The 14897-nt window shown below is 40.7% G+C and overlaps 1 protein-coding gene across 1 annotated transcript; it reads left to right on the plus strand.

Moving 5' to 3' along the window:
- The first annotated feature begins 232 nt into the window (after positions 1–232).
- Positions 233–14418, plus strand: OPN5 (opsin 5). Its single transcript, XM_032213040.1, has 6 exons — positions 233–371; positions 3376–3495; positions 5723–5893; positions 8404–8738; positions 13563–13804; positions 14355–14418. The coding sequence occupies exons 1-6, from the start codon at positions 233–235 to the stop codon at positions 14416–14418; spliced, it is 1071 nt and encodes a 356-aa protein (XP_032068931.1).
- The last annotated feature ends 479 nt before the right edge of the window (positions 14419–14897 follow it).

A 14897-nucleotide genomic window follows, 5' to 3' on the forward strand; every position in this document is an offset into this window, starting at 1 on the left:
CATCCAAACTTTTAATGCAAATAGTCTTTTTGCTATAACACGCAGGTGGCTCATAGATTCATGGCCATAAACTAAAATTGTATTATTTTCCATGCACTGCAAAATCATAATGGCTGATTTTTTTTTTACTTTATTCCAATACTGTATATTATTTGAATCATTTTGTTTTCTCTTTTCCTGTTTCGATAAATGTGATTCAGTAACCCTTTATTTCTTTGATATCAGTTTCAATATGACTGGAATGCACTCAAGGCAAAATGCTTCATCCCAAGATATTAATCTTCCTCACCACCAGGCAGATGGAGACCCTTTTGCATCAAAACTCTCAAAGGAAGCTGACATAATAGCTGGAATTTATTTATTAATAATAGGTAATATTGTTCTGTTTTAGCTATTGTTCTGGTAGGAGTTGTTGAAATATATGTAGATCTGTTTTGTGATAAGACTTTGCTACTGTTGATTTAATTTTGAATTTTATAGGGTAATGTTTGTTAGATTCTTTGTCCATAACCCATAAAGCAGTACTGTTTGAATTGTACTCAGTCTTCTGGGAGGATAGAATTGCCTTTTAAAAGAGTTTTGTGATGTGTCATGTTCTATTATTGCATCTTCTCAGAAAATATTGGCCAAAGTTAGAAATCTTGTTACCAATTCTTTGGGGATGAGGCAGATATAACAAGGGAGCGAGGGAGAGAGAGGGAGGGAGGGAGAGGGAAAGAGGGAGGGAGAGGGAAAGTGGGAGAGAGAGATCCAAATCTAGGGATTTTTTTTTAGGAAGAGGATGAAAGTTAATCAAATTTGGCTTGTTAGCTAGCATTTTATCCAGTCATATATTCTTCTAGGAGCAAAGTTATTAGAGGAACTGGTTGAATAATTTTTCTACACTCTTACTTATCTCTCTTTTAGTCAAAAAAGAAGAAAATTTGGCCAGCCATAGCTCTTTCTTTCACCTTGCTGATGTGATAAGGCTTTACCCTTCTGTCAGCTGTTCTTACCAACTAGTCCCAATTAATTCCAGTAGCCAAACTAGAGGCTCCAAAAAGGGAAAATGCAGAATGTCTAGGTATTGTACAGGTAGTTATGACCACAAATGAGCTCAAAATTTCTGTTGATATACAAGGCAGTTGTTAAGTGAGTTGTGCAGTCATTAAATGAATCTGGATTCCTCCACTGTCTTTGCTTGTTGGAGGCCAGCTGGGAAGGATACAGATGGTGATCATATGACCTTGGACAATCATAACTACATGCCAGTTGCCAAGTGCCTGAATTTTGATCACCTGGCCATGGGGATGCTGCAACAGTCATAAATGTGAAAAATGGCCATGTCTCTTTTTAAAATGCCGTTGAAGCTTCAAATGGTCACTAAATGAATTGTTGTAAGTCAAGTGCTACCTGCACTCCGACATGAAAGGAACCTCTCCATTGCCACCTGAACAACCTCCATTGCCATGGACATTTCTCATGGAAAAAAAGAAAAAATGCTCCACATGCAACTAATGAGCATCATCCATACATAGACACATATGTATACACATATTATAAAGAAGAGGAAGAAAATACAATATCTTTGAAGGACTATTGTAAAACATTGATTTTTTAAAACTCAAGATGCATCAGAAACTGTGATAGTGTATGTCATAACATGAGAGCTGCGGTGACGCAGTGGTTAGAGTGCAGTACTGCAGGCTATTTCTGCTGATCAGCAGTTTGGCAGATCGAATCTCACCAGGCTCAGGGTTGACTCAGCCTTCCCTCCTTCCGAGGTGGGTAAAATGAGGACCCAAATTGTTGGGGGCAATATGCTGACTCTATAAACCGCTTAGAGAGGGCTGCAAAGCACTATAAAGCGGTATATAAGTCTACGTGCTATTGCTATCACTTGCCAAAGTTGGATTATTCTAAAGCACCCTACTTGGGGCTGTTCCCTGAAGACTCTTTGGAATTGTATACAGCTGTTCACAATGCAGTGGCATGAGTAGCAATGGGTCTATTGCATTGTTTCATGAGCTGCACTGATTACCGGTCAGCTTCTAGGAACTATTCTAATTTTATAAAGCCCTTCATGGCATGAGGCCTGGTCAGGCAGAGTGGATGCTTTCCACGTCTCATCAAGAAAATAGGGACACCTTGCAAGACCCAGGAAGTGTGTCTCATTAGCCCCGTAGAATGGCACAAAATAACTCCCATCATTCAAAACATCATTTAAAATATGGTTGGAATTGGATGGTTGTGAAGTCCCACAGTTCCTTTGCTTTTTTTTTTCTCAGTTGTGTGTAGTTTTCCAATTAATGTTGGGCTTTTTTTCCTCTCTTTCAATTGTAAGCAGCCTAGAGTCATTAAGAAGTCAGGCATCCTTGAAACTGAATTAAATAAGTTTTTTAAAATTGTACAGATCTACAGTTCTCTCCTCTGAGCTCATTCTAGCACAGTAAAACAAATTCTTGGGGGATCATGAGCTCAAAAGCATTTTGCTTCTTTGGTAAAGTTGTTACTCTTTCCCTGTAATTATCACACATCTTTCCTTAGTTCAGAAATTCGTTCCCCTCCATAGAGCTGCTCCCCTTCTATTGACTGACTTTTTTGAACTACTTGCCTATCTATTTCATGGGAGAAAGGGAGAATAATGTTTGACTCTAACTGTATTCCGCTTCTGGAGGAAAGGAGAGATACAAAAATTGTAAATAAAATATAGGAAAGAACATATGAATATGTGTGATGGAGATTTTTTTAAAGCAAGTTCATCTTTAATAATGTAGTTGTTAGGGCTTTGTCGTGTTTTGGATGCAATTCCAAAAAGATGGTGCCTGTTATGCTTTTAAAGAGAGAGAGAGAGAGAGGGAAGGAGGGAGGGGAGGGAGGGAGGGAGGGAGGGAGAGAGAGAGAGAGAGAGAGAGAGAGAGAGAGAGAGAGAGAGAGAGAGAGAGAGAGAGAGAGATGCACCCTTTATTCTGTGTGAGGGAGAAAAGGAAATAAATATATAGAGGAGGTATACATGAAAGACAGTGATAGAATATTCTATTCCCAAACTTTGGTTACAAAGAAATATAGCTTTTCAGAGGGAGAAAAAGGTTCCTGGGTTTGCTATAGAGCAGGGCTGTCAAACTCCCGCCCCACAGGTTGGATGCATCACATGCTGCCCAGGCCCACACCCAGTTTAGCAAAGAGAGAAAAAAGACCCAATATGTCACGTGATAACATATCGTGATGACATGAGTTTGACAACCCTGCTATAGAGCATTATTGTTTTCCAGATCTTTTAATCCTGTTTATCTCTTTTAAGATCTTCATGTTTTAAACTGAACATTCATTTCTAGGAAAATGTCTTCTATGTCCATTCTGATAGCACTCTTGTTGTCGAATTTTACTTTATTGTAGGGATCCTGTCCACTTTAGGCAACGGATATGTTATTTATATATCTATACAACGGAAAAGGAAGCTTAAGCCAGCAGAGATCATGACGGTAAATCTAGCAGTCTGTGACTTGGGAATTTCAGGTAATTTCACTTTAGCTCAGCTGAAAATGAAATTTTGGGGTCCTGTAAGCGGCATCTAGGCCTGTAGTAGTTATAAGCAAAATATCACCACCATTTAAAAAAAAATTATGTGTTTACAAATGATTAATGCCAATCAGCATGGAAAATAATCATTGAAACAATGCATATTTTAGATAATAATCTGGAGTTTAGTAAAGGCAGTATTACAGTTGAATGCATTATACATCAATCAGTTTTCATCAATCTGGTGTCCTCCAATTTAATGGATATGCACAAGGCTTAGCTAGAAATTTTAGAAACTATGGTCTAACACAGCTGACACCAGAATGGGGAATGCTGTTACAGCATATAACAACATGTGAATGATCATTTTTAAAAATATATAAATAATACTGTACAATAAAATTGATCGTTATTCTTTCTTCATATGTATTGATCATTTAGTCAATTGAACCTTACATTTAATAAATTAATGATGAATAAAATATGATCAATTTAAAAAATAGGAATGTTCTGCTAATTTGATAAAGACTCAATAAAATAAAGTGAGAAAAAAGTTAATTATAGCAGTTATTTTCTAAATACAATTATTTGCAGCTAGTAACAAATTTATTCATGTAGTCATGTATGACTCTTTTATATAGTCAAAGAAAATCTTAGCTTTCTTTAATTTCAATAAAAGTAATTAAATATAGTACAGTCCCTCCATTTTGTATATTAAATGATATATGAATTAGATTGAAAGTTATGAAGCATTTCAACATGTGTTGAAATGTTATTGATATCATTAATACTACTGGAAAAGAAAAATTAAGGAAAAACAGACTTATGCAAAGATATATTCAGTGTTTAGCAGAAGCACTTCTACTGATGGAAATCTGGAAATCCCTGCTTTCAGGAGCAGGTTTCAGGGTATATGATAAGAATACCCTTGGGTGGAAATAATACCACTTTGGCTCACTCAGTCTGCTTATCTCAGTCTGAACTAATCCATTCCAATCCAGTGACTTTTCAAATGTTGAATTCAAATCTATATAGCATGTTGTTGTTTTACTTCTTTTGTGTGCTACATTCTAATATGGCTATATATAAACATTAGATATATCTCAGCAGAAACAACACTTAGGTAGCATATATCTTTATGACCTACAAAACATTGGCTGAGGCAAATCTGCCATTCGCTTCTAGGCCTTTTGACTAAGATCAAGTGTTGTGTAGCCATTCCACTGTTCTCTGTCATAATATTCATTACTTTGTAAGATGGCCTTCACTTTAATTTGCATATGTTACGGTCAAAAGTAATGTTTTCCCACCTTTTAGTTATGAATGGTGATAAACTAATTGGAAGAACCTGAAATAGGTACAACAGCTCATGTAATGAAAACATCTTGATCTCAGCAATTTCTCTCAACTTTGAAAGCTGAAATTTACCACTGATCAGGAAAAGGCTTTTTAACCATTTCATTTCATTTCATTTATTTCATTTATTAAGATTTATAGGCCGCCCTTCTCCCTGAGGGGACTCAGGGCGGCTTACAATCACAGGGAAGGGGGTGCAGTAATAAAAGACAAACAGTGAGTAAACAAAATAAATAATAAACCACAACTTGCATTCAACAGTCAACACTCGGGCGGGTAATTTAAGGACTTATCCCCAGGCCTGCTGGGAGAGCCAGGTCTTAAGGGCTGTGCGGAAGGTCTGGATGGTGGTGAGGGTACGAATCTCAACGGGGAGATCGTTCCACAGGGTCGGAGCTGCAACAGAAAAGGCTGCAACAGAAAAACCACTTCTTCATTGTGGTTAATCCTATTGAAGAAAACATCAACATATGTAGAAAATCTGGAAACTAAAATGTTTGGTGGACATGTTATAGCTGTTAAATTAGATTTTGAAAAATATCTGCAATATTTTCCAGCATAAAGGCTTATAACCTTCCCTGAACTGTGACTAGATAAGGAAGCAATTATCAGTACCTTTTAAGATTTGTTATCTCTCTTCAGTTTGAGCTTTCCCGCCTTTCTGCCTTCCTGCCTTCTGTCCGTCCTCCCTCCCTCCCTCCTTCTCTCTTTGTCTTTTCTTTCCCCTCCCACTCCCCCTGCCCTCCCTTCCCCTCTCCTCCCCTCTTCTCCTTTCTTTCTTAATTTTTATGTTTCTTGAAGGGGATTAAATGCAGTTTTCTTTATTCTTTTGGACCTTTATCTGCCTCTGTTGTTGTTTTTTTTACAGTGGCAGGAAAGCCATTTAGTATCATTGCCTTCTTCTCCCATCGTTGGATCTTTGGTTGGAGTGGCTGCCGCTGGTATGGATGGGCTGGCTTCTTCTTTGGAGTTGGAAGTCTCATTACCATGACTGCAGTCAGCTTGGATCGGTATTTCAAAATATGCTATTTAGCTTATGGTAAGTTGAAACTTATATAAAACTTTTCTCTACCCAAAAATACAACATGTCCTGATAATAAGACCATGCCATATTTTCCTGTGGGCAAAAATATACACCCTCCCCCAATAATAAGCCCCCTGGACAACCCCCCCTCCAGCCAGACAGAGCGCCACTCACCAACCTAGTGATATCCCAAAGTCGCAAAGCCACAGGAGCTGGGGGGAGGGGGGGTAAAGGCGCTCACATTGCTTGGCGCCTTTGGGATACTGCTAGGTTGGTGGGTGGCGCTGTGCCCAGCTGGAGCAGGGGGTTGATGGGCAGCTACTCTCATGAGTAGCCACCCGGCAATGCCTCTTTCCAGCCGGGCAGAGCGCCACTCACCGACCCAGTAATATCCCAAAGGAGCTAAGCCGCGCAGCGCTCTGCCCGGCTGGAAAGAGAGGTTGAGCAAGCACTTGTTCTGCCTCCAGCTCGCGTGCTTCCCTGCCTCACCATGCCCAACTCTCTCTGCAGGGCTGGGCCAGGGCACCGCCGCGGCCCCACTGCTGCCACCGCCGCCATGCTCTGAGCATAACCGTCTTCCAAACTCCGGAGATCCTCTGCCGAGTCTTCCGACAGTGGCCGTTCTGGGACTACGCTCTGCCGGAAGACTTGGCAGCAGATCTCCAGAGGTTGGAAGCCGGTTATGCTTGGAGAATGGCGGCGGAGGCAGTGGGGTGGTGGTGGGGTGGCGGCAGTGGGGCGGTGGTATCGCGGCATTGCAGTGGCGGTGGCGGGGTGGCAGCAGCGGGGTGGTGGCAGCGGGGTGGTGGCAGTGGTGGCAGGGCCACAGCAGCGGCAGTGCCCTTGCCCAGCCCTGCAGGGACAGTTGGGCATGGTGAGGCAGGGAGGCACACAAGCTGGAGGCAGAGCAAGTGCTCACGCAACCTCTCTTTCCAACCGGGCAAAGCGCCATGCGGCTTAGCGCTTTTGGGATATTACTGAGTCAGTGAGTGGCGCTCTGCCCAGCTGGAAAGGGGCATTGCTTGGCGGCTGCTCATGAGCGTGGTCACCTAATGATGGATTTGTTGCGCTGCTGTGACAGTGCAACACAGCTGTTTGCCCCTGAGGCTGTTCCTGGCTCTTTGGGCGCCCACTCGCAAGAGAGCAGCCACCCGGCAACCCCAAACCAATAACCCCCCACCCGATGATAAGGCCCAAGCAAAATTTGGGGGTGGTCAAAAGAAAATAAGAACCTGTCTCATTTTCGGGGAAACACGGTAGATGTGTTGAAGTTTGCACTCCAGGGTTCCCAGTCAGCTCTGTGAGCCAATGTCTGAAATATATCCATACTTGAGTGATTTATCAGGCATTAATTACTACTTTTTCATTTAGATTGAAATTCCAAATTGTCCATCTTTGAATTCCCATTCTTTGATTCACTACTTCCCTTCTCTTCTGTGTGTCTGTATATATATGCATGTGCAGACATAATTACAGCTGTGGATGTCCATAGTATGGTAGTCCTTGAGATGTGACTATAATGGGGCCTACCTATTATGGTCATATGTCATGATGACCGTTAAGTGAAGCATCTCACCTAATGACCCCTCCCCATCCTTGCTCTTCCCAATGAATCATTAAACAAATGTGCAGGTAGAGCATGAGGTGCATCAGGAGAAGGTCCTGGGAAGTCTAGCACAGACCTAGGCCCACCTGTCTCATCCCTCCCAAGGCCTCTCTCAACTCAGGAGACACCCTGTGCTCTGCTTCCCATTCCTGGGGTCCCCACAGGCCTTTCCCCACTCCTTACCAGGTCCCCATTGGCCTTAGGGCTGATTCACACCCACCAGACCCCACACACTCCGCCTCACTTAGTTTTTGAAGAGCTCTGGAGCCTTCCAGAGTCCTGGAATGGGTGGCTCTGTTGCGCAATAGCATAACGCAATTCTGGAACTGTGCCATATGAGTGAGGGACACACTGCTCCATTTTGCTACCTAATGCAATCTGGATAGAAAGCTAATGAGGTCTGTATAGGCATCTGGAAAACTCTGGGGTTTGGAAATGTGTAGCTTACTCCCCAGACCTGGATAAAATGTTGAAAAGCAACACATATCATATACCTCCTGTGTTGCTCTACAGATTTTGCTCTAAACAACCTCAGTAACATGCAAAGTTGAGGGGTGGGGATTACGGTGCTGCATTTTCAGACTTGCACCAATGTAACATAGTATATTAGTACTATGCTTCATTGTACTAATGTGGCACAACCCTGATCTTTCAGTCAAAACACGCCATTCTCAAAACCTTTCCTAGGAAGCATTGGGGTGTGTGTAGTTTTACAAAAAACATAACTGGATGCATTCATGTGTATGGTTGATTGTAAGGGCGAACAACCACAGGGGCACTGCAGCAGCTGTGGGATTGGGTCATAAGTAGATTTTGAAGGTCTGCCATAACTTCAAACTGCCATTGTAACCATTCATAAATTGAGGATACCTATATGTCTATAGTTAATCAATTACAGCTTCAATTTTCTCTCTCTTAGGAATCTGGTTGAAGAGACACCATGCTTTTATATGCCTAGGGATTATCTGGTCTTATGCTGCCTTCTGGGCCACGATTCCCTTTGCTGGCTTGGGGAACTATGCTCCTGAGCCCTTCGGCACATCCTGCACCTTGGACTGGTGGCTGGCTCAAGGTTCAGTGGCAGGGCAGGCGTTCATTCTCAACATCCTTTTCTTCTGCCTTGTATTCCCAACTGCTGTGATCGTGTTTTCCTATATTAAAATAATAGCAAAGGTCAAGTCATCCAGCAAGGATGTAGCTCATTATGACAGCAGGAATCAGAATAGCCATGAAATAGAAATAAAACTAACTAAGGTAGGTGCATACAATCCTAAATTTTATTTTATTTATTTTATTTGAATAGAGGGGAAGACTCAACAGAAAACTGTGCATGAGAAATAAAGGGATATTTGGGCACCCAGTGGGAAAATAAACTGATCTTGACAAATCTACCCCACTATCCCCTGGCCTACTACTAGCCTTTCACTTCAGGTCTTTGCGCCTTTTCACCTAGAATCTGGCTTAAAAGTAGCTTTTGAAAGGAACATTAGTCAGATGTTTTTTTTCTGGCAGACTTTTCTTTGGCAGAGTTTTTCTTGGGGGAAAAACAAGTCAATTCCTTCTTAGTGTTTTAAACCACGAAGTTGATAGCACGATATTCAATTAACCTGAGAGCCTCCCCAGCCTTAATGCACCATCACCAGCTATATAAAACTAAACCTTCAAGCTGATTTGCAGTGGTGTAAATACATCACATTTGCAGCAGAATGTAGTGTCACACAATAGCCTACAGTATATATTGATGAGATAGAAGATGAAGTGTGAAATGGGACGTGTGCCTTTATTTGAAATTACATTTATATATATATATATATATATATACATACATACATACATACATACATACATACATACATACATACATACATACATACATACACTTAAAGTCACAACCCCTGGTATGCCCAAGTATGGGAGGAAGGTCACACTTCCACTCTCTGTCATTAGGCTCGTCACAAGAGACCATCCAGACAGAAACCCAATATTTTTTACTGTTGCCTTTTTTGTTACATTTGTTATATTTATGCTGATAAATAAATAAAGGGAGACTAGTATAGATCTATTTCAAGCTATTTAGGTGGGAAGAAAGAAGAAGAGGAGAAAGAGGAAAAACTGGGGAAGGAAGGAGGGAGGGAAGAGAAGAGGGTAGTAAAGAGGGAAAGAGGGAGGGAAAGAAAGAGAGAAGGAGAGTTGAAAGGAAGGAGGGAAGGAGGGAGGAAAGGAGGGAGATTAAAAGGAAGGAGGAGGGAAAGAGGCAGGGAAGGAGGAAAGGTATGTGAGAAGGAGGGGGGGACCGAGGGAGAGAAAGGACGGGGAAGGAAAGGAGGAAAGGAGAAAAGAAAGGAGGGAAGGCAGGGGAGAAGGAAGTAAGGGGGGGAGGGAAGAAAAGAGGGAGGGAAAGATACCTAACCTTTGATGTTTATAATGATTTGATAGTATGGGAATATCGCGAAATGTAGTTGTATTGTTTGTTACAAGTTATGGATGTTGTATTTTCTTTTTACCAATAAAATCTTTATATTAAAAAAAAAAAAAAAAAAAAAAAAAAGAGACCATCCAGACAGAAACCCAATATTTTTTACTGTTGCCTTTTTTGTTACATTTGTTATATTTATGCTGATAAATAAATAAAGGGAGACTAGTATAGATCTATTTCAAGCTATTTAGCTCTCATCAGCTAGCCATACCCAAGTTTTTGGGAATCGAACCTGTGCTCCATTGCCTCCCAGGCAGGGAGTTAACCTTTTGAGCTACAGAGAACGACTCCTTTATCAGCCAGCCAGGGTGGGAGGTATATACTTAAAGTCACAACCCCTGGTATGCCCAAGTATGGGAGGAAGGTCACACTTCCACTCTCTGTCATTAGGCTCGTCACAAGAGACCATCCAGACAGAAACCCAATATTTTTTACTGCACAGGTTCGATTCCCAAAAACTTGGGTATGGCTAGCTGATGAGAGCTAAATAGCTTGAAATAGATCTATACTAGTCTCCCTTTATTTATTTATCAGCATAAATATAACAAATGTAACAAAAAAGGCAACAGTAAAAAATATTGGGTTTCTGTCAGGATGGTCTCTTGTGACGAGCCTAATGACAGAGAGTGGAAGTGTGACCTTCCTCCCATACTTGGGCATACCAGGGGTTGTGACTTTAAGTATATACCTCCCACCCTGGCTGGCTGATAAAGGAGTCGTTCTCTGTAGCTCAAAAGGTTAACTCCCTGCCTGGGAGGCAATGGAGCACAGGTTCGATTCCCAAAAACTTGGGTATGGCTAGCTGATGAGAGCTAAATAGCTTGAAATAGATCTATACTACTCTCCCTTTATTTATTTATCAGCATAAATATAACATATATATATATATATATATATATATACACACACACACACACACACACACACACACACATATATATATATATACATACACACACACAAACACACAAACACACAAACACACACATACATACATACACACATATACACATATGGCTTTGACATCACACATGAATTTTTTATTAAAGAGATTTTTTTACAGAATAAAATCAATACATTTTTTTAAAAAAGGAAAGTAAAAGAAAATAAAAGAAAATTAATAAGTAAATAAGAAGAAAAGAGAAAAGAAAATGACATGACATGAAATATACAGGACTGGCTCCCAACTGTCCTTACAGCAGTTATAAATATATTTCTATTTCATTTTCTCAGGAATGCTGTTGAAGGAGAATTGCACACAGCTCTATAAATACACATTGGAGCACAACTGCCAAACAAACAACAATCACAAATTCCCTGCCTGCAACTCTATTTCCCTCCAGTCGGCTCAGACAGAATTGGGCTTCCTCTTCCGCTGAATTCAGAAACTAAACTCTAGAACAATTGTAGTCAACCTGGTCCCTACCGCCCACTAGTGGGCATTCCAGCTTTCATGGTGGGCGGTAGGGGTTTGCTGGAACTCTGCTTTATAAATTTTATAAAGTAAAATTACTTCCCTACTTTATAAAGCACCATGACTGTGGAACCGGTGGGCACTTAGAAATTTTTACTACTAACAGAGATACAAACGTGGGCGGTAGATATAAAAAGGTTGACTACCCCTGCTCTAGAAAGCCTAAATGCTCCTGGCAAACGTCCTTTCTTCCTTCCCTTCCCTTGTTTGGCCTCAGCCATCCTCCCCTAGCAGGAGATGCAGCCACCTGCTTCCTGCTCAGAAGCAGCCTCTGTCACTCCATCTTCCCAAGGATCCCAAAAGAGCCCAGAATCCAAGGAAGGGAGAAGAAGGAAAAAGAGCAGGAGCTGGGAAGGAGGAGATAGAAGATGTGGAGGACAGAGGTAGCGGGAAGATTCTTATCCAACCTCAACCTGAGTAAGAGAGAAAGTACAGAAATAAGGCAAAACATTATTTCCAAATCCCTCTCCCTGGAAAAATAAAGTAGTAGTACTGTAAAGGGTAACACGCAACTTGATCGAAGGAAGAAGGTGCAAAATACAAGTTATTCGAGTAACCTAAGGGGGAAGAAATATAGAGGGACTCACATTCAGCACAAGTTAATCAGAAGGCAGAGAAACAACTAGGATAAAGCACTAGCATTGATGAACTTGGACTTAACACAATTGAATTAAAGAATCAGCTACACTGGTAATACTGCATGTGTGACAGGAACTGCCCATCTCTTCTTCCCATGAGAGTATCCCTCAAAGGCTACACTGAAAACTGGTGGTTGTGTCAGTCCATGGCCAGGGATGGGTAGGCGAAAGGCAGAGGAGACATAGGCACAGTAGTGAGAAAAGAGGCCTCCAGCATGGAAGCGACAGGAAAATCTACTCCCATTAGTTCTGTTTCTCACATGTTAATCTATGAACAAATTTTGAATTACAAATATGTTTATTAGGTTTATTATTCAACTGGAGCATTTCAAATGGGCATTTTTTCATAACACACTAAGCTTTAGTGGGATGATTTACTAAGAAGTCAACTAACCAGATCCCGTGCTTTAGATAGAGCTCCCTTTGAACTTACCAGCTCCTTCAAACACTAATTCAATAGCAATCATACAGCCCTTTAGTGTAAAAAGAAGCAAATATTTCAGGACAAATTACATTTCTTTCCCCTCCAACCAACCCCCTTCCCCAATATCCAGTGAGATAGAGAATTCTAATTATCTTCAAGTGAATGTATTCTTACCCAGTTCAAATTTATTATTTCTCTTATTCTTCCTCATTTTATTTTAGAAAAAAAATATTTAAAATGAATTGCTACCACTAATTACAACCTGATGTAATGAATGATTATATTATGTCTGTTGGTGGATGTAAGATGTGGATATAACAAAGGACTCACTGTTTTTGAGGATAAATGTGTTAGGATTTAACCTGGCCATAGGGAGGATATCCATATGGCCAGGCTCCTAGAAATGGCAAGCATAATTTCTTAATACACCTCTACCCCAAACTTCAAATAGGCCACATAAACTAAGCACAGGTAAAGTGATTTATGTGGTTCTTTCTCATTCAGGACAAATGTGTTAGGAAAAACAGTGAGTCCTTTCTTATAACCACAGGTTTCATCCCTTTCCAGAACAACATAAGAAACCACAAAGACCTCTTGCAACTTTAATCTCATTTGAGGTGGTTTCACTCTAGTTGCATTGATTGAATTTATTTCTCTGTCTTCTTTCATTCATTTTTTTTTAGACTGAAGCCTTATGTGCACTTAGGAATAACTCCTGCTGAATCAAAAATAGGATTTATCTCAGAGGGAATATATCCTAGTGTATACTCTTGTTTTCCAATGATTGCCCTGGTTTTAAGAGGCCATATGCACCTCCCTGTCATACCAAATGGAAATAGTTGTTCACAAACTTTCTCATTAATTCTGTGGTAATTTGCTCTGCTGATTGAGAACAGTCTCCAATAATACAATGCCTCCCATATAATAAGTGAATTATTTTTTGTTATATGGACATGGTTTGCTTGAGCAGGGGGTTGGACTAGAAGACCTCCAATGTCCCTTCCAACTCTTGCTATTTGTTTTATTCTGATTGTCTTGTCCTATGTTATGCATTTCTTCCCACTAGGTGGCGATGTTGATCTGTGCAGGATTTCTAATTGCTTGGATCCCATATGCAGTTGTATCAGTATGGTCAGCTTTTGGAAAACCAGATTCGGTTCCCATAAAAGTTTCGGTGGTGCCTACTTTGCTTGCTAAATCAGCAGCCATGTACAATCCTGTTATTTACCAAGTCATCAACTGCAAATCAGCCTGTTGTCAGCCAGAGGCTCTTAGGCCACTGCGGAAGAAAAACTTGAAGAAATCCAGGTAGGGGTTTCCAAAAATGGCTTGAAATATTTGAAAGGCACTAGAGATGTCATGTAATGGACACGTGCAGGAGTGTGAGGCAAAGAAAAAAAAGAGTCCATCCTCAAGAGACAAACAAGGAAATTCTTATCCTTCTTCTTTTCTTCACTGTAAGGGGGTTTCTGTCGTGGAGGTTGATTGTGAAAAATACCCAAGAAGATAAGAACGTAAGATGGGAAGTGGCTACAGAGAAATCCCTCTGAGCTTGTTTCCTTTAAAAGTCTTTCTCTCGCTGAACATTCTCTCTCATCTTCACTCTGCGGTGGAGAGATTTCAGCAAGAACTTTTGGGGTAAGATGTAGGCCAGCTACAGTAACCTCTGATGAATGGCCTCAAGGCCCGATCCTAATGTGGGTCTTTGAAGAATGAAGAGCCCTCAAGGAATGTACAGGAATGTACAGGACTCAAGATTTGTCCTTTAAAATTAGGTGTCTGTTGTCAAGCATCTCCAGAAGAATTCCATATAAAATATCTTTCTTTCTTTTTTCTTTTATTTTGCTTTTCCTTGCAGGCTCTATGTAGTCTCTACGGAAAAGTCTGAAGTAATGACTGAAACTCAACTGGATGTTGCCTGAAGGCTGGGAATCCACACCTCTCCAGCTGACCAGCCTGTCATATGTATCAATATATCAAAGATATATTTTTAAAAGTAACCATTTTGTTTGTATTTTAATTAGGTAAAAAGTCTCTGCATCATTTTACATATTTTAAAGCAATTACAATGAATACAAATAAATAGGTGTATGGTACATAGTAATAATATAGTAGACAACATAGCAAATTGATGCTTCGATTCCATATACTTTACCTGTTGATCCCTTGTCTTTCCTCTAAATGAAATGCTGCCAGACTGTCAGCAACTGTCACATGACACACAGAAGCAACGGATCTTTGGCCAAGAGCTGCAGAGCAGAGAGAGAGGCAGTTCCATACTTTCTGCTTGTTCCCTCCACTGGAATGGCCCACTTACTGCTTCCTCAGGACAGGAATGGAGGACATCCTCCGTATGGTCTGCTCTCATATTCTCCAGCTTCAGTTCAAAACTGTTGTTTTC

Source organism: Thamnophis elegans, chromosome 3 (assembly GCF_009769535.1).
Source record: "Thamnophis elegans isolate rThaEle1 chromosome 3, rThaEle1.pri, whole genome shotgun sequence".
Lineage (NCBI taxonomy): Eukaryota > Metazoa > Chordata > Lepidosauria > Squamata > Colubridae > Thamnophis > Thamnophis elegans.

Excerpts from the sequence above, each read along its gene's own strand:
- OPN5 (XM_032213040.1), top strand. The coding sequence starts at position 233 with ATGACTGGAATGCACTCAAGGCAAAATGCTTCATCCCAAGATATTAAT. Across the intron at positions 5,894-8,403 it reads AATATGCTATTTAGCTTATG|GAATCTGGTTGAAGAGACAC; the intron begins GTAAGTTGAAAC and ends TCTCTCTCTTAG. Across the intron at positions 8,739-13,562 it reads TAGAAATAAAACTAACTAAG|GTGGCGATGTTGATCTGTGC; the intron begins GTAGGTGCATAC and ends TCTTCCCACTAG.